Below are 26745 nucleotides of genomic sequence, written 5' to 3'. Positions count from 1 at the left end.
ATGGTTTTTAGAGCATTAACGACCACAGCATTCACTGCCTCTTGATTTAGATCTTGCTCAGAAAGCAAACCACAGGAAATGCAAAACCACATTCTCACTTTGTCATGCAGTTGGTTGAAAGTTAGCTCAGAGAAGGAAGATGATTACACAGACTGAGTCAAACAAAACACTATTTCTTTACTCTCACCCTCACAGTATTATGGCTGAATTCCCCCTCCGTTTTCTACTGTCTGGTTCATTTACTCTGCAATCAAGAACACAGGAGTTGGTGTCCAGTAAGATAAATACTTACAGGCTGCTTTTAAACCAGCAATTACTACTATCTGGCAATTTCTGCATACAAAAAAAAAAAGTTCGGAAAGGACTTGATCTGATAATAGTGGGCACATAAATACGCAGCAGGTATACGCAAACTTTTTCAAGAACACATTTCACTTGCACATGCAAATTGCAGTACGTGTATGCCTTATCTTTCACAGTAATGTATCCAATTGTAGGTGGTCCTAAGCAACGCTCCTAGGGATATTTACTCTTAAATTAATCCCATTGGATTCAGTAGGGATTATTGTCAAGTTTATAAGAACGTAAGAAGAGCCTGCTGGATCAGGCCAATGGCACATCTAGTCCAGCATCCTGTTCTCACAGTGGCCAACCTGTGCAAGCCCCAAAGAGCACAGCAGCCCATGTCCCTCCTGCAATTCCCAACACCTGGTATTCAGAAGCATACTGCCTCAGGCAGGGAGCCAGAGCACAGCGGTCATGTTTAGTAGCTTTCATAGCTACTCCATGAATTTGTCTAACCTACTTCTAATCCAAATTGGTGCCCATCACTGCTCCATAATTTTAACTACCTGTATGTCCTGAGGAGGTGCTTTTGTCTTTTCTGAATCCCTCAACATTCTACTGTACTTCATTGCATCTCCACGAGTTCTAGAGTTATGAGGGAGGAGAAAAACTTTTCTCTGTGCGCTTTTTCTATGTCCTGAATAACTGCATGCACTTTTATCATGTCGCCTTCTCTCAAGTACTTGCGCACACGATAGCTTCCAGACTGGCAGCTCCTAGCACTGCTAATAATTTCTATGGTGCTGTTGCTATGTGTGGAATTGCAACTGACTCTTCACTCTTTGGGGATAGAGGGCTCTTTTCAGTTTGTATATCCCCCTGTCTCCTGTCCATATAAGCAGTTATGGTGTGGCTATGCAATCTGGGAAGGGACACTCACCTGAATATGCCATTGCTTTCATCTGTTTTCCCCAAATCAATACACACACACACACACACACACACACATTCATTTTCTCCTAGAGCACTTTCTAATTTGTGGTAAAGCACTTTTTATTTAGGCCATGCTCCATGATTACAATAACTTCTTTAAGAAGTGGGCTAAGTGTTGGCACTAATTAACAGGTTGCCAGGCAGGGGAAATATGTGGTGCTAAAAGGTGCTGACTGAAAATTATCTAATTCTCAGACCTGGGAACATCATCCCAAAGGACTTACATCTTGTTGTCACTTGATTTCAATATTGCCCAACACCCAGTCCATCACTACATCCAGACACTGCTCTGGGAGGCTGCATGCTCTCACCTGTCTCAGGTGACATGGAGAAATAGATCTGGGATTTATCTGCATATTGACACTGAATAGCCGCTCTCTATTCACTCACCTTTAAGGGGTGCTTGCCTGATGTCCTACACCTTGCAGATTTTCCATGTCCAGCTTCCTTCACCCACACCCTCTCTTCAAAGCTCAGATAATCTAACTCTTAGTGAAATTTAACAGCTGTACCATTTCCCCAGGTGTAGGCAGCCTTTATTCTGTTCTATGGATTCCTGGAGAGAAACCATTTGTCAATTTCACCTCATTTCCCCCCCTTCAACGAGCAGCTGGACTTGCTGCAGTAATGGTGGGGGAAAGTCTTCTCAGTTTCAGTTTGCAAAAATGTCCCCTGCTTCTGTCTAATATATCTGCCCTTTGGGAGAAAAAAAATCCCATCTTCTCCTACACCTGGAGCAATGATGGTAGCCAGAGCTCAAGTGGGAAGGCAGCTGGAATTTCCACAGCAACAGCAGGAGAAGGGAGGATAAAGTTTTCTAAGAAACCACAGTAGCAGGCCTTGTAGTTAAGGGGTTGGGGTAGGGCTATTTCTCCAACGTAACAGTCACTCTCTGAACGCAATGTCTATTGCACGAGAGCTGGAAATTGTACAGTCATCACCTATAGTAGACGATTCAGTGTTAGCTGCTTTTTAAAGTTGTTTCCTGATTCATAGGTCTTCATCAAAAGGGTTGGCTGGCAAAAACTTACAGGCGGGTGAAGTAAATGTTTCATTTCCCCAAACATGAGAGTTTCTTTCTTTTAACTCCTCCACGAGACTGATAGTCATCAAGTACCCTAAGGCAGTGGTTCCCAACAGGTGGTCCGGGGACCCCCAGGGTTCCGCGAGCTATGCCAGAGGGGTCCGCAAGATGCTATTAGAATAAAAAATATATTAAATATATTTCGTATGATAACAGATTTTTTGTTTTGGCCGCTTCCTGCATGAGCAGAGTCTAGCGCAAAACTAGAATTAGAAAGAGGCAGTAGTTCTGCTGTATGCCGTTAGGTGGCGCTTTACAAACACTACTGTTTTGCAAAAAGGCAGCGCGCGCATTCTAAGGCTCACCTCCCCAAGATGCTTTGCGCGCGTCGGCTTCATTTGTGTGCTACTGCGCAGGTACCCTGTCTTCTCCATTCCCCTCCCTCCTCCCTGGCGCGCGCTGCCTCTTTGCAAAACAGTAGTGTTTGTAAACAAAGCGTTGTTTTTCGCGGAAGCTACAGTTCGCGTAGTTAAAAATGGACCGTTGGTTAAAAGGTGGTTCGTTAAAACGACAAAGGCCTACAGATGAAGAGGAAGAACTGTAAAAAACGTATAAATATAAAATATATAAAGACTCTTAATTTGGCTCTCACTTTTTAATTTTAGGATTAGGAATTAATGGGGGTCCTTGTCACAATAGCGGCTCGATGAGGGGTCCTCGAGAAAATTTTGTTGGGAACCCCTGCCCTAAGGGAAAGTTGAAAGGGACTTTGAAGAGAGAGTTCAAGAGAGAGTGGAAGCTTTGAGAGGTAAACTGGTGGAGTCCACCCAGTGAGAGCTGTTTGACAGTGGAAGACTCCCAAGAGAGGTGGTGGACTCTCCTTCCTTGGAGGTTTATAAGCAGAGATTGGATGGCCACCTGTCATATATTATCTAGTTTAGATTCCTGCATTGCAGGGGGTTGGACTAAATGGCCCTCAAGGGCCCTTCCAACTCTACAATTCGATGATTCTGTGATTCCCCACTCCCTTTTCTGAGTGGTGAAAGAACAAGCAAACAAACCAGAGGAAGTGTAAACTCTTTCCTTTTCATGAAAGCCATAAAGCTGACTCAGAACAATCGTTTTTCTTCTTAAAATTTGAGTTCAGCAGCAGCCTGGACAACAATACCCTCCATTTTAATGTCTTCCATATCCGGTTCACATCTCTGGTGTATTATGTACAAGGATTTATTTTCTTCTAGGGATGGGTGTGTACGAGATGCAACAACAGCAGAAGTGCTGGAAGCATCTCTGACAGCTGAGTTATGGGAGTGAGACGATGATTGGAAAAGGGAGCAAAACAGGGGAGGTTTGAGACGGTGGGCAGCCGATTAATGTACATCTTAATGCAGCCCAATCAAAATGGCAGGCAATTTCTGCCAGTCGCTGATGCTTCTGCACAAAAGCTAATAGATTCTCCGAAGCACATTGAGAAAGGGGGAAGCGCTTTTCTCTCCTTTTGTTCCTTTAACAAGAGAGCCTTGGGAAGAATAGTCCCTCACTGCAAACAGATTCAGTGTTTCCAGACTTCAAAGAGCACAGGTTTCTTTACCGTTAACAAGCTTCAGCTTTTGTATCTCACATTTTGCATCGCTCAAAATCCTTTGGGAGTGCTGCTGCATTTACTCAGCATGTTAATTGTAAAACAATGAAGAATTTAGACTTTTGTGGGTGTCTTCTGTAAAATAAAATAAAAAGAGCACGGAGCAAAAAAGCAGGAGGGTGATTATTCATTCTGTGGGGAGTGAATGAGAATGTGTAAAAAACCAGGGACTTCCTTGGAAAGAATCTCAACCTTCCCCACCAAGAAGACCCTAATTAAAATGAGAAGGGACCAATGAAACAATCTGCATCTTTGTTCTTTTCCTGGTTTCTGAGTGCGCACTTTCTTGTTTCTGTCTTCATTGCGGGCAGTGCTTTAATTTCACACCAACCCTCTTGCAAGGGGTACCACCTGCCTGCTTTTATGAAACTGTTGAGCAACTGAAAAATATTAGGTTCACTAGCTCAGCCTGGAGGCATAATAAAAATACTGAAAGTCCTTCTCCCCACCACCACCTCATTTTTAGAAAAAAAGCTATCTGTAATTAGGGCTGCACTGACTGTTCATCCATTAATATGTTCAAAGGGTGGGAAAATGGTGCTTTTGGGTGCTTTCAGTCACTATTCTCACTGCTGCATCTGTGTGTTTGTTTGTTTGTTTGTTTAAGGACTGCTTCCTATGGTGATCCCATCCAAAACCAATTGCCCTCATTCTGATTTTTGTTTTTAACGTGTTTTTCCACCTTTTTATGTCTTTACTGTTTGGTTTTATGTTCTAATTGGGGTAAGCCACTTTTGATATATTTTTGTGGTACAATGGTACACACACAATGTGGTACACACACACACACACACACACACACACACACACACACACACACTAAATAAAATTCTGAATATCCCCCCTCCAGTGTTGACAGCAGTAGCCCAGTTCATATGTTCAATCTAGGTACAATGAATGTGTTGTTGAGAGAGGTTTGCTTTGCTCCTGACGTGGTCACATTTAGCTGGTTGTGTGAACAGACCCAACACATCATTTACAGGATGCACAAAAGTAGGATACATTCATAAAACCAAAATCCAACTCCTCAGAATGTACCCATTCATGATACACACAGGTCCTGCTATCTGCCTGCTTGTTCTGTGAAAATTCATCTATCCAAACATAAATAATTATGCCCAAACTTTGCTGTGTACACTGCACATTCAGCCAGAGTTTGCCCACTTCCTCCAAAATAGCAGATTTTTACCACGTAGTGTTCTCTTGCTGCAAGCGCATTTGGGTCCAGCTCCAGGTGACCTCATCTCAGCAGGTAACCCATTCGGTACCGCATAAGCCAACAGGGGCAATGTTATGCAGTCAGCTCTAATACTGATAGTAAGGTTGTGTACACATAACGAGAATCAATGGAGACTTTCTTTGTAGTCCGCACACAAACTAGATCTATTGCGTATTTTTTTGCCCCTGAAATGTGCTTAAGAAACTGGTTTCATTACAGAAATTAAAACGTGTTGTAGACTGATGATTTCAGTGTGTCCATTTGAAAATAGATGTTGGTGGTCTCAGCTACTAGGATCACAATCTTCTCTTCCTTCTTCATGTACGTCTGGGCATGAACAGAGAGGAGAAAACATGTATGGCCTAATCAAGGGGGCGTTCGAAACTAGATTGAAAGCAGCAAGCTGTGGATGAGCATGAAATTATTCCAGATTGGGGAAAACTGTATTTTTGTGCTATAAATTGATTAGTGTGTTTGCAGCCTCAAGTGCAGCAGTTGTTGTATCTGAAATCTTTCTTTCTTTTTCTTTCTTATTGCATCAGAATATTGATCTTCTTTTTTCTTCTTTTTAAACATTTTTTATTAAATGTTTATTAAATATTAGTATATGCAATGTCTCTTTTTTCAAGTTACATTTTCTACAGATCAGTTTCATTTGTTGAGACATTAGTGGTACATTAGGAAGAAAAGGGGAGAAAGAGGTGGGAGGGGGAATGGTGAGTGGGGTGGGGTGGCAATGCTTCTATTCTATGTATATGTGGGGTTTTGTGTCATCGCTTGTGCGGGTTCTCTTTACTATTCGCTTGTATTCCTTTGGTGGTGAGACAGGTTGGGGTTGGCCTAGGGTATGGTTGTTTGTTTGTGATTAGCTGTGGTGAACTTTGTTTTCATGTGCGAGTGGGGTGGGTGGTTGTTTTTATCAGGTTAGCCAGTTTGATTTGTATACTGTTAACGGATTCTTGTTGTTGTCTTGTGGGGCTGTGTATGTGATAAAGGGGAGCCATACCAGGGTGAGGGTGTCTTCTTCTTTTTGTCCCCGTGTCAGTTACAGTTTATTGCCGGCATCCCCAAACTTTGGCCCTCCAGATGTTTTGGACTACAATTCCCATCATCCCTGACCACTGGTCCTGTTAGCTAGGGATCATGGGAGTTGTAGGCCAAAACATCTGGAGGGCCGCAGTTTGGGGGTGCCTGGTTTATTGGTTAGTTTTTCTAATAAGGTTGTTTCCCATACTATTTGATACCATTGGTCCATGCTTACTTCTGAGAGGTCTCTCCAGTGTCTGGCTGCTGAGAGTAGGTGGGTTATGAGCTCTTGAGTGGCCATTACCGTGTTTCTCATATTATAAGACATGTCTTATATTTATTTTTTCCTCAAAAAAACACACTATGGCTTATTTTCAAGGGATGTCTTATTTTTTTCCTCCTCCTCCTGCCGCGGCCGGCATTGCTGCTGCGCCTATCACTATGTCTTATTTTCGGGGTATGGCTTATATTCATTGAATGCTTAAAAATCCTGCTATGGCTTATTTTATGGGTATGTCTTAAAATATGAGAAACAGGGTATTATCTTGGAAAATGCCATCTTCTTTCAGTTCTCCTTTCTTGATAAATTTCCTTTCCTTCCACAGCTAAATGGTACCCTTTGTCTGCTAAAGATAACCTACAGCAGCATACTTGTTTATGGCCACAGTATAACCTCTTAACAGTTGTACATTTTTCTGTCATCCACTGACATGTGGTAAGCAGACAGTGAGCTTGTCACATGTTGGTCTGGGTTGCATGGCAAATTTTATTATCCTTATTAATAACCAAATTTGTTTACTGCCTTTCATCCGTTGATCTCAGGGTGGTTCACAACAGAAAAATACAAAATTACAGTACAAAATATACAATAACACAAACCAATAACTCCCCTCTCCCCCCACCCCCACACATTTTAAAAGCCATAGAATGTTAATCTGCCAAAGGCCTGGCTAATGAGAAACATTTTCACCTGGTTCCTAAATGCATGTAACGAAGGCACTAGGCAAGCCTCCCTGGGGAGAGCATTTCACAAATGGGAAGCCACCACAGAAAAGGGCCATTCTCATGTGGACACCCCCCCCAGACCTCTCATAGAAGAGGCCCACAAAGAAGGGCCTCAGATGATTACTGCAGCATCCAGATTGGTTCATATGGTGAGAGGTCATTGAGGTATTGCAGTCCTGAGCTGTTGTTGTTTAGTCGTTTAGTCGTGTCCGACTCTTCGTGACCCCATGGACCATAGCACGCCAGGCACTCCTGTCTTGCACTGCCTCCCGCAATTTGGTCAAACTCATGTTCGTAGCTTCGAGAACACTGTCCAACCATCTTGTCCTCTGTCGTCCCCTTCTCCTAGTGCCCTCAATCTTTCCCAACATCAGGGTCTTTTCCAAGGATTCTTCTCTTCTCATGAGGTGGCCAAAGTATTGGAGCCTGAGCTTCATGATCTGTCCTTCCAGGGAGCACTCAGGGCTGATTTCCTTAAGAATGGATAGGTTTGATCTTCTTGCAGTCCATGGGACTCTCAAGAGTCTCCTCCAGCACCATAATTCAAAAGCATCAATTCTTCGGCGATCATCCTTCTTTATGGTCCAGCTCTCACTTCCATACATCACTACTGGGAAAACCATAGCTTTAACTATACGGACCTTTGTCGGCAAGGTGATGTCTCTGCTTTTTAAGATGCTGTCTAGGTTTGTCATTGCTTTTCTCCCAAGAAGCAGGCGTCTTTTAATTTCGTGACTGCTGTCACCATCTGCAGTGATCAAGGAGCCCAAGAAGGTAAAATCTCTCACTGCCTCCATTTCTTCCCCTTCTATTTGCCAGGAGGTGATGGGACCAGTGGCCATGATCTTGGTTTTTTTGATGTTGAGCTTCAGACCATATTTTGCGCTCTCCTCTTTCACCCTCATTAAAAGGTTCTTTAATTCCTCCTCGCTTTCTGCCATCAAGGTTGTGTCATCTGCATATCTGAGGTTGTTGATATTTCTTCCGGCAATCTTAATTCCGGCTTGGGATTCATCTAGTCCAGCCTTTCGCATGATGAATTCTGCATATAAGTTAAATAAGCAGGGAGACAATATACAACCTTGTCGTACTCCTTTCCCAATTTTGAACCACTCAGTTGTTCCATATCCAGTTCTAACTGTAGCTTCTTGTCCCACATAGAGATTTCTCAGGAGACAGATGAGGTGATCAGGCACTCCCATTTCTTTAAGAACTTGCCATAGTTTGCTGTGGTCGACACAGTCAAAGGCTTTTGCATAGTCAATGAAGCAGAAGTAGACGTTTTTCTGGAACTCTCTAGCTTTCTCCATAATCCAGCGCATGTTTGCTATTTGGTCTCTGGTTCCTCTGCCCTTTCGAAATCCAGCTTGCACTTCTGGGAGTTCTCGGTCCACATACTGCCTAAGCCTGCCTTGTAGAATTTTAAGCATAACCTTGCTAGCGTGTGAAATGAGCGCAATTGTGCGGTAGTTGGAGCATTCTTTGGCACTGCCCTTCTTTGGAATTGGGATGTAGACTGATCTTCTCCAATCCTCTGGCCATTGCTGAGTTTTCCAAACTTGCTGGCATATTGGGTGTAGCACCTTAACAGCATCATCTTTTAAAATTTTAAATAGTTCAGCTGGAATATCATCACTTCCACTGGCCTTGTTATTAGCAGTGCTTTCTAAGGCCCATTTGACTTCACTCTCCAAGATGTCTGGCTCAAGGTCAGCAACCACACTACCTGGGGTGTACAAGACCTCCATATCTTTCTGGTATAATTCCTCCGTGTATTCTTGCCACCTCTTCTTGATGTCTTCTGCTTCTGTTAGGTCCTTACCACTTTTGTCCTTGATTATGGTAATCTTTGTACGAAATGTTCCTTTCATATCTCCAATTTTCTTGAACAGATCTCTGGTTTTCCCCATTCTATTGTTTTCCTCTATTTCTTTGCATTGCTCATTTAAGAAGACCCTCTTGTCTCTCCTTGCTGTTTTTTGGAAATCTGCATTCAGTTTCCTGTATCTTTCCCTATCTCCCTTGCATTTTGCTTGCCTCCTCTCCTCCGCTATTTGTAAGGCCTCGTTGGACAACCATTTTGCTTTCTTGCATTTCCTTTTCCTTGGGATGGTTTTCGTTGCTGCCTCCTGTATAATGTTACGAGCCTCCATCCATAGTTCTTCAGGCACTCTGTCCACCAAATCTAAATCCTTAAACCTGTTCCTCACTTCCACTGTGTATTCATAAGGGATTTGATTCAGATTGTATCTTACTGGCCCAGTGGTTTTTCCTACTTTCTTCAGTTTAAGCTGGAATTTTGCTATAAGAAGCTGATGATCTGAGTTACAGTCAGCTCAAGGTCTTGTTTTTGCTGACTGTATAGAGCTTCTCCATCTTTGGCTGCAGAGAATATAATCAATCTGATTTCGATGCTGCCCATTTGGTGATATCCATGTGTAGAGTCGTCTCTTGTGTTGTTGGAAGAGAGTGTTTGTGATGACCAGCTTGTTCTCTTGACAGAACTCTATTAGCCTTTGCCCTGCTTCATTTTGAACTCCCAGGCCAAACTTGCCAGTTGTTCCTTTTATCTCTTGATTCCCTACTTTAGCATTCCAATCCCCTGTAATGAGAAGAACATCCTTCTTTGGTGTCATTTCTAGAAGGTGTTGTAGGTCTTCATAGAATTGGTCAATTTCACTTTCTTCAGCACCGGTAGTTGGTGCATAAACTTGGATTACTGTGATGTTAAAAGGTCTGCCTTGGATTCGTATCGAGATCATTCTGTCATTTTTGAGATTGCATCCCATTACAGCTTTTGCCACTCTTTTGTTGACTATGAGGGCCACTCCATTTCTACTACGGGATTCTTGCCCACAGTAGTAGATATGATAGTCATCCGAACTGAATTCGCCCATTCCCTTCCATTTTAGTTCACTGATGCCCAGGATGTCGATATTTATTCTTGTCATCTCATTTTTGACCACATCCAGCTTACCTCCATTCATGGTTCTTACATTCCAGGTTCCTATGCAATATTTTTCTTTACAGCATCGGACTTTCCTTTCGCGTCCTGAGCTACTTAAGGCTTTATAGTAATAATAATAGTAATAGTAATAATAATTTATTATTTATACCCCGCCCATCTGGCTGGGTTTCCCCAGCCACTCTGGGCGGCTTACAACAGAAAAATGAAATAAAACAATTAAACATTAAAAGCCTCACTAAACAGGGCTGCCTTCAGATGGCTTCTAAAAATCTGGTAGCTGTTTTTCTCTTTGACATCTGATGGGAGGGCGTTCCACAGGACAGGCGCCACCACCGAGAAGGCCCTCTGCCTGGTTCCCTGCAACTTGGCTTCTCGCAACGAGGGAACCGTCAGAAGGCCCTCGGTACTGGACCTCAGTGTCCGGGCAGAACGATGGAGGTGGAGATGCTCCTTCAGGTATACTGGACCGAGGCCGTTTAAGGCTTTAAAGGTCAGCACCAACACTTTGAACTGTGCTCGGAAACGTACTGGGAGCCAATGTAGATCTTTCAGTTATGTGGTCTTGGCGGCCGCTCCCAGCCACCACTCTAGCTGCCGCATTCTGGATTAGTTGTAGTTTCCGGGTCACCTTCAAAGGTAGCCCCATGTAGAGCGCATTGCAGTAGTCCAAGAGGGAGATAACCAGAGCATGCACTACTCTGGCGAGACAGTCTGCAGGCAGGTAGGGTCTCAGCCTGCATACCAGATGGAGCTGATAGACAGGTTCCCTGGACACAGAATTGACCTGTGCCTCCATGGACAGCTGTGAGTCCAGAATGACTCCCAGGCTGCGCACCTGGTCCTTCAGGGGCACAGTTAACCCATTCAGGACCAGGGAGTCCTCCACAGCTGCCCGCCTCCTGTCCCCCACAAACAGTACTTCTGTCTTGTCAGGATTCAGCCTCAATCTGTTAGCCGCCATCCACCCTCCAACCGCCTCCAGGCACTCACACAGGACCTTCACCGCCTTCATTGGTTCTGATTTGAAAGAGAGGTAGAGGTATAGGTCCAAGCATAGCACTTTGCATTGGGCCCAGAAACTAATTGGCAGCCAGTGCAGTCAGGCCAGAATCGGTGTAATGTGCTCAAACAGTCTTGCCCTGGTGAGCAACTTGGCCACCAAATTCTGCACCAGTTGAAGTTTCCAAACCATCTTCAGAGGCAGTCCTATGTATAATACGTTGCGGTAATCTAACCTAGAGGTTACCAGAGAATAGAGAACAATAGTTAGGCTACCGCTGTCCAGATAGGGGTGCAACTGGGCCACCAACCAAGGCGGGTGGAAGGCAACTTATATCTCAAGTGGCAGCAAAGTATCCAGAAGTATTTGTAAGCTATGTACCTGCTCCTTCAGAGGGAGTGCTTTGCAAACAAGTCACAGTGAGCTACTGTTGGTTCTACCACCTCCTTTGGACCAGACAATGGAGGCAGCATAGTGTGCCTTCTATGCTGACACAAACCTGCTCAGCATGTCAACACCACTGCTCACAGCAACCTCTGCTTAACACCTCTAGAAGAAAAGACTTGGTCATATTCCAGGGATAGGTATATCTCTCACTCTTTTTGCCAGTGATTCCAATAGATTGATTATAACTGAAGCCCTTTATCATTATGATGTGTTTACTTCTACTATGCGCTTTCCTAAATGCAGCCTGGATGTGATCAGTCTCATTTAATGTTTTGTCCAAATACCTGCTCAGTAGAGCAGCTTCCTATGCCTGCGGCATGGTTGAATTACTGCACTTTAAAGCATTAATTTAGAAGTGGGGATAGCCTCTGTGGGTGTTTCTTATCATAAGAACACCGCTGTTTTGAAAGTACATACATCTTCATGCAGTGGGCAGTTTAAAGTAAATTGGGAGAACTTAATAATTGAGTTGAACAACACAAAGCAATGAATCTCTGAGCATTTTGTAGTGTGGCAGGGGGAAGGGTTCTTATACGCTTCTAAAACAAAATATTAAGAGCCCTGCTGGATCAGTCCAAAGTACCAGCATCCTGTTCTCACAGTGGCCAACCAAATGCCAATGAAAAGTCCACAACCAGGATATGGGTGTTACAGTTCTCTCCACTTGTGATATCCAGCCACTTATATTCAGAGACATACTTCCTCCAACAGTCGAGGCAAAACATAGCTATTGTGGCTAGTTGCTGCTGATAGCTTTATCCTTCATGAAATGGTCTAATCTTCTTTTTTAACCCATCCAAGCTGGTGCCCATCGCTACATCCTATGGGAGCAAATTCCATCATTTAACTATACACTGTGGAGAAATATTTGGTCTTTTCTGAACCTTCCATGGGAAGATCCATAACGTACACCTCTATCATGTTCTCCTTTATTCACCATTTCCTAAACCAAGAAAGCCCCCAATGTTTCCTCATAGGGGAGCTGCCTCATAGGGGAATTGAGGGACACCAGTTGGACCAACGCACAAAATGGGAGCTTGAAAATTCCCGTTGATAGGGAAATCAGACATTAAGAAGGAAATAATGGGAAATGTTGGGGTGCAAGGGCCAATTGGTGGAAGGTCACAGGAGGCTCTACAAGATGTTTTAGTAACCTTTAAAAATAACCATTTACTTCGTGAGCCTGCTTTATAAAATGTACTAATGGTGTTTCTTTTCTTTTCCTCCCCCACCTTAAAAAAAAAAAAAGATTACTCATGAACACTGCTGTAATGAGTTGGGCCTTAGGAAACCCAGCTTCAAATCCCTACATGCTTTTGAAAGCAATGCATTTCAATTTAAAGGAGTGGCTTTTTAGATTTAATTAATAATTGGTCTCTGTGGCTATCTCATGTTTTTCCACCCACAGCTGTTCATTTTTCCAAAGGCTCTTTGCTACCAAATGCAGTCATCCATTTATTTATTTATTTATTTATTTTGTAACAGCTGCTGCTACATTTCTATCAGGGCTTGCAGCCTTAAAAGATTTCAAACTGAACATACACCTGTGGAATTTGACCAAGATTTCTTAATCTTGACATATTTTCTCAGCTTCATCAGACTCATGAAATCCCACACTAGTATATTCTTAGGCCATAGCTACCACCACAATCTATGGTAGCATTTCATTGATTTTCATACAAGTACTCCAAAGTAGGGGTGAAGCAGCCATTTGTTTGCTTTCCATATTAGGAGACATATTCATGTTTCTCTGAATTTTGCAATACAGTACAGGGTTTTGGGTTTTTTTTTCCAGCCAAAGAATGCACTCAAAAATGTGTATGTTGGCGTAAAGTGCATGCTGAAATACATTCTGTTATGGGTAACTTGCCTGCACGAATGCATATACTAGGCAACACTGCATACAAAAATGTGTCTATTGGAAGAGATTGCATGAAAGTGCATTCAAAAATCCATGTAGACTTTTGAAAAAGAATTGTAGATGTATGTGGAAATGGGATGCACTGAAAATAGGATTGGAAAATTGAGAAACCAAGGTAGATGCATTTGGCTAACCCTACCCCAGATTAGGGACGCAGGTGGCGCTGTGGGTTAAACCACAGAGCCTAGGGCTTGCTGATCAGAAGGTCGGCGGTTCAAATCCCCACGACGGGGTGAGCTCCTGTTGCTCGGTCCCAGCTCCTGCCAACCTAGCAGTTCGAAAGCACGTCAAAGTGCAAGTTGATAAATAGGTACCACTACAGCTGGAAGGTAAACTTCGTTTCCGTGTGCTGCTCTGGTTCGCCAGAAGCGGCTTTGTCATGCTGCCCACATGACCTGAAAGCTGTACGCCGGCTCCCTTGGCCAATAACGTGAGATGAGCACCACAACCCCAGAGTCGGTCATGATGGTCAGGGGTCCCTTTACCTTTACCTTTACCTTTACCCCAGGTTAAGTAAATGGTATGTTTGAAAAGTGCTATTCCTAGAAATGCCTGTTGGTTGTGAACTATAAACTGGAAGTATCCAAAGCAGTGTTCAGATTATAGAGGGAAAGGTACAGAGTTCCTGGATGAACTCTACCTTCTGACTCCTCTTAGTTTTTAGCCAAATCATAGCCTATCTACCAATATTCTATAAATGCATCGCCATAAAGCCCTGACATCTTATAATTCAGGCATCTATCTGCAGGGTCTCAAAGAATCGAGAGTATTTCACAGCTTTCAGGGAAGGCCAGTTAAGCAACCTCTTTTCCTCACTCCCATGGTTGAGCAAAGGTATAAGATTAATGCTTCTATTCATCCTAACATCCTTTATGAAGCTCCTTGGTGACTTGCTAAAAATGGTAGGGAGGAGCATTGCTATCAGGATAGACCATAAAAGCTTCATTCAGCACCCAAACCAAAGTCAGGAAAGCCCTCCTGTTTTAGAAATAATCCATTTTAGCCACACTGATGCTTTTGTGAACCAATGGTTACATCCATGCTTGGGGGAGACAATTACCAATCTGTGAAATAACATCTTGTGACTGGCTTTTGGCAGACTATGAAGGGGAACTCTGTGGAAAAATCGACAGAGGGTCATTTTTTCATTAACCTTTCGCATGTCTCCCTTAATATCTGAAAATATAGGAAGTAACTCAGTACTCCTTCAGCCATCTAAAATTATACTGAATCTAATTGGGTTTCTAGGTACTTTGGAAGATTAGGAGCTGAAACTGAATTGGCAGTAGATGGCAAACTGCCAGAACAAAGTCAAACGTGCCATTCTCAAAGCTTTGAAAACATTTGAAAAGGAAAGTGAGGGAGAGGGGTACAAAAGGCCCCTGTGGAACTGCTCGAAATTGTAGTTCCAAGCCTTAGTTGGCGAAGACTAGAACTAACCAGCAGTGAAATGTGGGTGACTGATTTCTTTCAGATGAATGCGTATCTGAGGGGGGTGCTCCCATCCCCGATGAATAATAATTCCCAGCTTTCATTTTTTTAAAGAAAAGGTTTCTAGCATATGTTGAATGTGAGATAGGAGTCAAAATGTACAGGTACTGTCCTTCTCATTTGTGTGCGTGAAGGAATCGCTTAGGAACGGCTTAGGGAGCTGGGTATGTTTAGCCTGGAGAAGAGAAGGTTAAGGGGTGATATGATAGCCATGTTCAAATATATAAAAGGATGTCATATAGAGGAGGGTGAAAGGTTGTTTTCTGCTACTCCAGAGAAGCGGACACAGATCAATGGATTCAAACTACAAGAAAGAAGATTCCACCTAAACATTAGGAAGAACTTCCTGACAGTAAGAGCTGTTCGACAGTGGAATTTGCTGCCAAGAAGTGTGGTGGAGTCTCCTTCTTTGGAGGTCTTTAAGCAGAGGCTTGACAGGCATATGTCAAGAATGCTTTGATGGTGTTTCCTGCTTGGCAGGGGGTTGGACTGGATGGCCCTTGTGGTCGCTTCCAACTCTATGATTCTATGAATCCAGCCTGCTCCATCCTTTTCAGTGCTTTACTTTGCCCACTCCCACCAAAAAATTCACATGGATGCCCATGGACAGATGTAGGCAGGGTCCCCCCCATACCATTTTAATAGAATGAGACCTTAAAGAGAGTGGACTAATAAAATGGAAAGTATAATGTGTATTATCACTGTGATAAGCACTGAGCGTGTTTGCATTTGCAGATACCGGCCTTTTGGAAGGAAAGGGGAGACAGACTAAGAACATCAACTGGCTATGGTATTCCAGCTCGTTGCCTCTTTAGTACAGTGTTGAGTTTCTATGCAGCTCTGTGCATCTGTTGCTGGACTTAATTTTAAGATCACACTTTTGAATGGTTTCTCTATCTGCGGAAGCCATGCTTGGTATGCTGCTGTGACAATGTTTCCATAAAAAGATTAGGCACCTGTTCCCTCCGAGATGTATTCCCAAGTGTGTTTTGAGCAAGCAGCTTGTGCCATTCAATGCTGTCTTGGTTTCGCCAACCTTTCTGGAATGTTCCTGAGGAGAAGAGAGTACAGTATATTTCCAGGGAGACCTTTTTCTCCCTTCAGGTAACCACTTCACCAAAACCCACCTATACCACCTTCCCAACTGCACCTACATGGTGTAAGTAATATCCAGTTTTTTAAAAGAGAGAGAGAGAGAGAGAGAGAGAGAGAGAGAGAGAGAGAGAGAGAGAGAGAGAGAGAGAAGAGAGAAGAGAGAAGAGAGAATTGTAGTGGAGGATCTTACAATTAATATGTTTTGGGGTAGGGACCAATTTTTCTATGCAGTCCTCTTGGAAAACCATCTGTTGAATGGCAGTATATAAATATAGCAAATGAGTAATGTGTAAGAAACTCCAGACAAATAAACACACTAGACTGTAACAGTAGGAAAACCAAAGGACCCCCTGTCACCATAGCAACTTCACGACACACCACGCTATACACTTTGACAGGCAACAGCCTACTTCATTAGATGAGCAGCTGGACTGAGAATTGTGGTAGATGCATAGAAGTAAAAGGTCAAGGTTGTTGGCACCTGTCTGTCTTGGGCAAGCGTGCCAGCTTGCCCCCATGATTTAGCAAGTGTGCGAGTGAGGTGAGCACATCGCACGGCATGTGCACACAGCCACCACAGAAATTTGAGGGGTCCCAGCCTCCTCCTTGAAAAGTAGTGTCTTGCATTTTTCTCAATATGGTGCACTTGAAGGCACATGAAAAGAGATGTTGGGCATCTTTTAAAAAGCAACAGTAACAGCACACGTCTAAATTGGCAATAGTTTAGGCCCCGTATGAGAAAAGTAATATATCAACATTTCCATGTTTCACAAAGTGTCAATTGGTGTGGGTGGAATTATTTAAAATTCATATTGGACAAATACGATCCCTATCCCTTTTGCACGCTAATGTGCTGTTCTAAGTCATGCATCATGACATCTTCAAAGAGGCCAGTCATAATTATGATGGATTAGACTGCAGAATTGGTCCTAGATGTAATCATTGCTTCGCAGATGCTACTGATGTGCCATGAATTTCTAATAAACTATGGCTGGTCATGTGTGTGTGTGTGTGTGTGTGTGTGTGTGAGAGAGAGAGAGAGAGAGAGAGAGAGAGAGAGAGAGAGAGAGAGAGAGAGAGAGAGAAAGAGAGAAGCTGATAGTGTATTGGCTGGAGTTCAGTTACTGAAGGGGGCAGGAAATACAAATTACTATACTTGGGGAAAGACTCTGCTTTGGAAGAGGTACAATTTGCTTCATACAAAAGGGAAAGGGATTTGTCCAGCTATTTGCAGATTGCTAATTCCCCATTTTTTTGGGGGGGGGATATTGAGCGGATGGTAGTGACCCAACTTCAACAGAAATCCCTAGATCAGGGGTCCCCAAACTAAGGCCCGGGGGCCGGATGCGGCCCAATCGCCTTGTAAATCCGGCCCGTGGACGGTCCAGGAATCAGCATGTTTTTACATGAGTAGAATGTGTCCTTTTATTTAAAATGCATTTCTGGGTTATTTGTGGGGCATAGGAATTCATTCATTTTTTCCCTTCAAAATATAGTACGGCCCCCCACAAGGTCTGAGGGACAGTGGACCGGCCCCCTGCTGAAAAAGTTTGCTGACCCCTGGATGACCTTCAACTTGGCTGTGATTTCTTCCTTACTAAAGGACATATTAGCCATGTCCCAAACTCAGTTGAATAAGCCAATTGACTTTTGCATTGGCTAATTTCTCTCTCGGTTTTTCTACCATGAATGGTGGGCAGATGTTGATATGGAAATCTTAAACTGGCACAATCCTGCCCCTTCTCAACCCCTGAATTTTGTTTATTATTTACATATACAGAGATACATGTATATGCATGCACTATAAGTAGTTTATAGAGATAAAAAAAACATGAGACAACTTAAATACTACAAAAATACAGTTGCATTAATAAAAATATGAAATTATTAATACCGGTAAATATGAACCATAATCAATTTTACATCCTTTTGACATGCCTTCCTTCTCGGCTGCCTGGTTTCTAAGGGCCCAAACAAACTCATAGTTCACCCACAAAAATCTCACAAAGGGTGCCTGGAAACTGTTAACATCGCCCCATGTCTCTAACTTTAACCTTAGTGTTTGGGGTGGATGGGGCTTCCTACAGCTGTGTCCTATTCAGCAGTCAGCTGCACTTTCCATACCTGGGTCCTGCAGGTCTAGTGAGTTTCCCAGGGGGTCCCAAGGATGCAAAAATAACATCCCTCCGCTCACTGTTCTTTCTCTGGCCTCTGCCCACTTCTCCTCCTCCAGTTGTTTTCCTGTCCCATGGAGGACAGTAAAGGGGGATCTGTTTAGGATTAATTTGGATTGCCGTGCTTACCATACTTTAGATGTGCACTGTGTGAATGAAATTCAGAATTTTGGACTTCTGTGGGAATTGTTGGAATGAAAGCTTGCGCTTGCAGAGGGACATACTTGGATATTTACAGTTCCACCTCCACCTATGGTTTGTCTTTATGCCCCAATAAAGGGCACAAATGAAAAAATTAATGGGATTTTTTGGGGGTGTGGAATGCCTCACCCCAGCTCACTTATTAAATGCAGAGATCTAATACAGAGGACTTTCTAGGACTTTTGGGGGGGTTTTCTTCACATGTGGTCATTTTAGATAACTGCAAAAATTTGAATTTCTGTTTTCTTTTACTTTTTGCATTGTAAGGCAGACATAACCATGGAAAGTGGAGCACGGTATTCAAACATCACACAGAAAAGGGAGCAGGCAACACACAGAAAAGGGAGCAAGCAATCTTGTTCTACTGCTGGAGTCTGTGTAATAGGTGGCATTTTCAAAGAGTGGCTTTGCTGCAGCAATCATCGCATGCAAATGCCCTGTTTTAATAATTCAAGCAGGTGTTAATTAATCATACTGAAGCATTCACATCCCATTTCTCTAGCAGCAGTGTTTTTAATGACAAACTTCACAGGATTTGAAACTCTGCTTGTCCTAATAAGATGGAGCTCGCAGACCTCCAGATATGAGAAGAGCTCTGCTGGATCAGGCCAAAGGTCCACTAGTCCAGCATCCTGTTCTCACAGTGGCCAGTTCAATGCCTATGGGAAGCCCATACACAGGACCTGAGTGTAGCAGTACTCCCCGCCCCGACCAAGTGTAATTCCCAGCAACTGGTATTCAGAGACATTCTTGGGACTCTGAATTCTCTGCGGGTGCTGTTGTAAGCTTTGATGTTGGAACCTCAGAAGGCTCAAAGCTGTTTAGTCCTGTCTTCTCCCCTGATGAAAGAGAGAACATCTGTCCAGCTGTGTTCACTGCTTTTGAGAGTGTATTTTTTTATTTTAAAAAAAACCCCATCATCTGTTCAGTCTCAGAGCTGCTGAGTTCCATTACAGCACTGATTGTAATATATCTCTTTTGGAAAGAGAACTTGCGATTCTTAGACCGCTTCTAGAGTCTTCCCATACACATTGCTGTTCTCCAAGAAAGATGTACAGGTGTATTTTTTTTGACATAACATATATCCCAGCACTTTTAGACACTGTCACAATTTCCATGAGGCTCTCGATCTAGGAAGCGGAAGTGCATTAGATGAAGTGTGTAATTGCCATGTGGGGGTTGTGTAGCATGCATCAAATAAACATGGATTTCCCCCCTCCCCCATTCTCTCTTTCAGATACAATAGGAGGGCAGCCTTGTGGATGGCCCCAGAGTAGGCCAGATGGAACAGGATAGAACCAACCATGTTGAAGGCAGTAGTTTGAGCCCATTTCTAATACCACATCCTTCTCATGTTTGCCAGGGAGAGCCTTTGTCAGTGAAGCTACAGAATGGGAGCCCACCTGCAGAGAAGGGCCAGGTTGAAGTCAATGGTGACCACACATGGCTGCATTTCAAGGCCAACTATGGAATGAGGCACGCCGTAAGAGGAAATGCAAACAACAGAATAAGCCCAGACCTCCTGCAAGAAAAGAGAGACTGTGGCAGGTATATGCAAAATGGTGGGATAAAACGCACTTTCAGCGAGCCTTCTCTGTACGGGCTTCACCAGAACAAAAAGCTTAGACAAGATGAAGAAGCAAAAGGAGGGAAAGAAACCTCTTTGGGTGGCAGTGATCAACCGAGTGTTCCCAATTCATGCAGTGAGGAGGACTTGGTGGGTTTTAGAATGGAAGAAGACGCAGCTTCAGTTCTCAGGCAGTCCTCCAAAAACAACCGTGGTGCTTCAGAAACTCCTCCTGCTCCCCAGGTTCAGAATGAACAGGAGAGTGAAAGCATGAATTGCCACAACAGGGACATTGCCTCGCTCTACAAGTGCAAGGCGGTGTCAATACCTAATGGTGCTATAGTTTCTGCCTCTTCTGTGGAAAACATGCATGGTGAACTCCTTGAGAAAACGCTGTCTCAGTATAATCCAGATCATGTGTCCATTGCAATGCAGAAAAACACATCTCTTACAAATGCCATAAACACACAGGCTACTAATGAATCGACTTGTGGCACACCACATTCATCCCATACCTCAGGGCAGATCAACTCCCCACAAACCTCAAACTCTGAGCTGCCTCAGGTGCTAGATCAGTCTGTGGCCACTGAAGTCCACAGCACAGAAGACGCCAGTAAGATATCCCTATTGCCAGCCTGCTACACTTTTCAGAAACCAGAACCACAATTGGAGCAGCAAAAATCTGAAAATGCATGCCAGTCCCCTACAGAGAATACTGATGTTTCAGGAAACATGGGGCAGGTTCCCAGTCGAGATTTCTCACTACCCAGTCAAGATTTCTCACTAAATCCCAACAGCAATACGAAAGCTCATAACAATAGCTCAGAGAGACCAGCAGAGCCAGCAGAGGAAAATGGTGCTTTGTTCCAACAAGACTCCATGTTCAAGAAGAGTTATTTCAGCCCACCTCCTGTTGCAGCTTCTTCTGCTCTTCCAGAAATGAACAGCATTCTTTCCATGAGTGTTTCAGAAGTGCATAGCCATTATGAGACCCAAAGTCAAGAGACTCATTTGAAGAAAGAGAAGAATGGAGAGCAGCAACAGCAGCAGGGGGAGCTTGCAGCACAAATTCCTGGCCTTTGCCAGCAAGCACTTAGTTCTCAACAGGGTCTTCAACAAGAGGTTCAGGTTTCACAACAGACTGGCAATGAAACAAGAGATCTGATGCTTTCTGCAAGGGCACCAGGCACCAGGCAACAATATCCTGATGAACTGCAGTCAAAACTGGAGCCGCAGGTTCAAGACACAGAAATAGTAGGAAGCAGGAAAGAGCTGCAACAACATTATCAACATCTCCTGGGCCAAATTAACCAGGAGACCGTAACTAGCAATGAAGAAGACTTGGTGAAAAATCAGGTGCATCAGTCACACCCTCACTTGCAAACATCTTGGACAGGAATATCTTCCCCTCACTTTCGCCCCAGTGAGTCTCCCCAAAAATCAAATGAGGTGCTCTTAAGGACAATGCTTCAGCTTCAGTCAAATTCAGCTGATCAGATCCATCCAAAACAATATCCCGGGAGCCCCAATGCATCAAAGGAGGTTACAGGGCAAACTTGCTACCAGAACATCACACAATGTGAGCAGATACCAGCACTGTACAAAGGTGAGGCAACACAGCTGCCACCTCATCTTACAGCTGAGAAGCAAATGCAATTCCAAAAGCACTCACCGCAGCCTACAAATATGGATACTCTGCTAAAACCCCACGAACAGCAGCAAAATGCAAAGCACTTCCACTTCCAGCCGCAAGCTGAACACCACACTGAACAGTCCCTAGAGGCACAGATAAAGCCACAGCACTTAAATCTTCCACCATTGGAAAATGAACAGTTCCTCCGTTCACATATATTGCAACAGATGCTCCAGACCCAGCCAACGCAGTTGCCACACAGTCCACAGCTAACAATGGGCTCCCAGCAGCAATCGCTGCAAATGAAGAGCAGAGAACTTCCCCAGACCTTTCCTCATTCCCAAAGCAGACAAGAGCAGCAACTAGAAGGGGCGTCTTTCAGCCAGCTGAAATTGGAAGAATGTTTTGAAACTGCAAACAATTACTTCAAGTCAGCTGACTTCCCAATGCAAAACTCCCAGGTCAGGCCAGGTCCAGTGTCTGATATGAACAGTAAAGATTCCCTTTACAATCATGCTTTTAAAGCAAATACTGTTATGAAGCATTCCTACCTGAACAACATGCACTTAGCCTCTGAGAAAAAAGAAAACCCTATGAACACCGAGCTCTTTGCAGAAAACGTAACTCATGACTTGCAGCATATGCAATATTACGCACCTAGTATGGCCCCCAAACAGGATGTGCCCCATTGCTTTCAGGAAGAAGCTTCGCAGTCTCCACCAACATCAGCTGGACAACTACCCTTCCAGCAAACACAGGGATATTCTAATTTGAGCAGCAACATGTGTAGCCCGCAACCTGCCCAGATTCAGCAAAGGTACGTACCCTACAGTCAGCAGTTGGCGTCCCATGCAGGAGTTGATCAGAGAGGCTGCCATCTTCCAACTCAACCTCAAAGGGATTTTCAGAAGCATGCTGCTCTCAGGTGCCACATCTTAAACAGGCAAGAACAACAAAACAAATCTGACACCTGTCACGGTGTGGGACACAAGCCTATTAAAGCTGAAGCTGGCTCCAAGTTGAATGCCTGCACCCCTGCATCAGCTGGGCAGCTGGAGAACAAAGCGTGGAAAAAAACAATTAAACAAGAGATTCAGCACTTTGGCTGTGAGAGCATGCAACAAAAGAGTATAATTGAAACCATGGAGCAGCAGCTGAAACAGTTTCAGGTCAGAACGCCCTTTGATCACAAGTCCCTTACTATCAAATCGCCGAAGCATGTGAAAGTTGAAACTGTGGGACCCATCACTATTCTGTCAAGGAATTCTGCCGCTGCAGATTTCAACAGCCACGCAGCCTCTTTAGATCAACAGCCCATTCATTCCAGTGAAAAAACACCAACCAAAAGAACGGCTGCTGGAACAGCTCTCAATCATTTTTTAGAGTCACCTTCCAAGTTATTAGATACTCCTGTGAAAAACCTACTGGACACACCTATCAAAACTCAGTACGATTTCCCATCATGTAGCTGTGTTGGTGAGTTGAGTTTGATGTTTCAGAGTTTGTTTTTAAATGAATAGGATAATACCATTCTGCTATAATTTTCCAAGCCTAACCAGCTCCCTTCCTCACGTCACCCTCCTCCCCTTTCTACTATAGGGAATACTTCCCTTGTCTTCTCAAATAAATGTCCCATACTGCATTTCTCAGTTCGCAGGTTGGAATTTCTTATCCATAAAATTATACGTATCTCAGGCTCCTGCAGTTCCAGCCACTCTGTCCTTCCGTTTCCTTCATGGAAAATACTGTGAGTTGAATGATGCTAGTATACAACATGTGGTTGGCTGTGGAATCATCCTGACTCCATGATCCACTCTCCACTTTTTGGGGGGAGTGGTTTATGGTGTCTAGGTTTCCCCACAATCAAATATGGGCATAAAAAGATGGCTGGTTTGTTACATTCTGAGCACGTTATATGGGTGTGATTGGACAAGGTGAAGGCACATGTGGAGTTGAGATTCTTGCAGATATGATTTCTCCTCTGAAGGTATCGCCTGAGCAGGGCCAGAAATGCAAGATGATTTCCTAGGCGAACAGAATAGAAAACTGTATCTTTGAAATAACCTGTGCAAGTAAAATGAGGAAGCTGCATCTAGTTTTGTCACGGTGAATTGGGACACTGGAAAAGTGTTGTTGCAGAATGACTTAAGCAAAATACTACTAAACCTTAGGTTGTGTAAATGCAATCCTGGTAACAACACACACAACGTTACAGGCTGTTTTTGACTATGTAACTTCTATTTCAAACACAATTCAACATACGTATAATATCTCACAAAGTGTAATTCCATAGACCAACACATCATGCAAACAGAACATATCAAGAGAAATTAAAGTCCAGTGGATGGTCAGGAGATAAAGTCCATTCGGTTCCTAAATTGGCATATTTGCAATAACCACAACATGGTATGCTTATCTTATGATGTTCCACGTATCACTGCTTTGAGGATTCGAACGTTCCTTGTATGTAGATATCAGATCAGATGGAAAACCTGAAGGTATGGCACAACAAGGATTCTGGGATAATACCTTGTTTCGCCCAACCAGAGAATGACTTAAGCCAGTGATGGCCAAACTTGGCCCTCCAGCTGTTTTGGGACTACAACTCCCATCATCCCTAGCTAACAGGATCAGTGGTCAGGGATAATGGGAATTGTAGTCTCAAAACATCTGGAGGGCCAAGTTTGGCCATCACTGACTTAAGCCCAAATTGCACATAATGGAAGATAATGTCTTCATAAAAGACCTTTGGCCTAGCCACATGTAAAGCAAAGGGATAGAGGTGTGATTTAATGTAATAAATAAGTGCATGGTCTGAGGGTTCTGAATCCTCCATTTGTGGTTCTTCCCTTCACAGCTGCTCCCCCTTTTCTCCAGGTGGGCTCTCTCTCTGTATTGGCAACTGGCTATGGGGTACAGAAGAGCAGCAGGACATTTAGCATCCTCTTCTACTGTACACTCCTTTGACATATCCCCATACCCCATTTTATTTGAAACATTTCAAGATGCATGTGATTTGGGCCTGAACAGTTGTCATCTATTGTATGCACCATAATGAGAATAATGGACACAATGTGTGAGAATCTTTCAACGCTTTGTACAAAACTTTGCTCTGCCTTTATAGAACCGGTCACAGGGAGACATTTGCATTTTCAACAGATGATTTTAAAGGAATTCATCTGAACCCCAATTTACCTTTTTTTAAAAAAAAATAAAAACTGGGCCTTGGGGTGCATATATAGATAGCAGAAACTGCTGCAAAGCTAAAAGGTTGATACTATCAATGAAAATCTAGACACATTTCCAACCTTTATTTATAGTCGAACCAGATGTAATAAAGCAGGAATGGGGAACTTGTGACTCTCCAGATGTTCTTCTTGGACTTGAGCTCCCATTAGCCCGATGTGGTATGGCCAATGGTCAGGGGAAATGGGAGTTGTAGTTCCTCAACATATGGAGGGTCATAGGTTTCTTGCCTCTGTAATAAAGGGATTTTACCTTCCAGTATTTCTGCACCAAAAATAAGCAATAAGCAGAGGTGCTGACATATCAAAAGTCGAGAATATGCCCTATCTGATTTTCTTCTATTAGCTATTCCACAGCAATAACTTTCATTGATTCCTGATGGTAACGGGGACAGAGAAAATCCTAATTGGCCCCTATTACAGTAACTGTATTAACCATGCCTTATTTTTTTTTAAAAAAAGTTCATCTGGCATTATGCATTAGAACTGCCCCAAATATTGCTCACTCTCTTGTTTGGTACAATCACTCCCTATTTCCATTTTTAAAGGTTGTTTTTTTTAAAAGCTATTCCCAAGTAAAAATAGTAACTCTTCCCCTAGCCTGCTATCAGTCCATGAATGATCGGGTGCAAAGATGACCTGCCCAAGAGTCTTTGGGGTTGGTTTTACTCATATGTCTACTCTAGTAATAATAAAAATAATAATTATATTTATTTATTTATTTATACCCCACCCTCCCCAGCCAAAGCTGGGCTCAGAGCGGCTAACACCAAAAATAAAACAACTGATTAAAATACAACTCAACAACAAGACTACATACATCAAAATTAAATTAAAAATTAAAAATGCAGCCTCATATAAAAGGGAAAAAGAAAGGGAAAATGGGGGAGAGAAACAGGTTGGCTCTAGGCCAAATGCCAGGCGGAACAACTCTGTCTTACAGGCTCTGTGGAAAGAAATCAGGTCCCGCAGGGCCCTGGTCTCAGGAGACAGAGCGTTCCACCAGGTCGGGGCCAGTGTTGAGAAGGCCCTGGTTCTAGTAGAGGCTAAACTGATTTCCTTCGGGCCCGGGACCTCTAAGGTATTACTGTTTATGGACCTTAAGGTCCTCCGCGGGGCATACCGGGAGAGACGGTCCCGTAAGTACAAGGTCATACCGGGAGAGACAGTCCCGTAAGCATACAGGTCTTGTTACAAATTTCATTTTGAATTTTTTTCCTGAAGTGAGCAAAATATGTGTATAAGGTGAACCTACGCTTTACTATGTAATATTTTTTAAAGTCATCTTCAAAAGCATACAGCGTTAACCTTTTTTGTTTTTTGTTTCTGTCTTCTTTTAAACAGAACAGATTATCGAAAAAGACGAAGGCCCTTTCTACACCCATCTTGGAGCCGGCCCTAATGTGGCTGCTATTAGAGAAATAATGGAAGAACGGTAATGAATTTGCTAAGGCACATGGCAGATTAAAATTTATCCATTGTGCATGTCAGGATTTACACACACACACACACACACACACACACGGTCTTTGCATACAAAGAAGACCACAATTCCAGACTCCCAAGTAATTATTTGGTAGGCTGGCTATTCCTGCTTTGCCAACACAGGGCACTGTGCTATTCACTGGAGGACCACAACATTTGACAGGTCGGCTGGCTTGCTGTCCTGATCTGCCCACTCTGAGGCAGATGCCAGCAACAGGGCCAGCCTGCCAAATTAGCTAATTGGCATTGACTGTAAAAGCAGGAAGGGACCTAGCATTCCCAGTCGTGCCGCCACACATGCCAAGGTACATAGGGGAGATGGCA

At 43.4% G+C, this 26745-nt stretch overlaps 1 protein-coding gene across 1 annotated transcript in view; it reads left to right on the top strand.

Moving 5' to 3' along the window:
• The window catches only part of TET2 (tet methylcytosine dioxygenase 2), a 72180-nt gene that overhangs the window by 29031 nt on the left and 16404 nt on the right, over nt 1-26745 (top strand). Inside the window, exons 2-3 of the mRNA XM_035111806.3 lie at nt 19729-23167; nt 26281-26371. Of these exons, the coding sequence (XP_034967697.1) occupies nt 19774-23167; nt 26281-26371 (3485 nt within the window). The 5' untranslated portion in view covers nt 19729-19773. The remainder of the gene's footprint in view (nt 1-19728; nt 23168-26280; nt 26372-26745) is intronic.

The sequence above is a fragment of the Zootoca vivipara genome, chromosome Z1 (assembly GCF_965207765.1).
Source record: "Zootoca vivipara chromosome Z1, rZooViv2.hap1.1, whole genome shotgun sequence".
NCBI lineage: Eukaryota > Metazoa > Chordata > Lepidosauria > Squamata > Lacertidae > Zootoca > Zootoca vivipara.
Note: the sequence above shows the minus strand (reverse complement) of the source record. Positions and strands in the feature narration are given on the sequence as shown.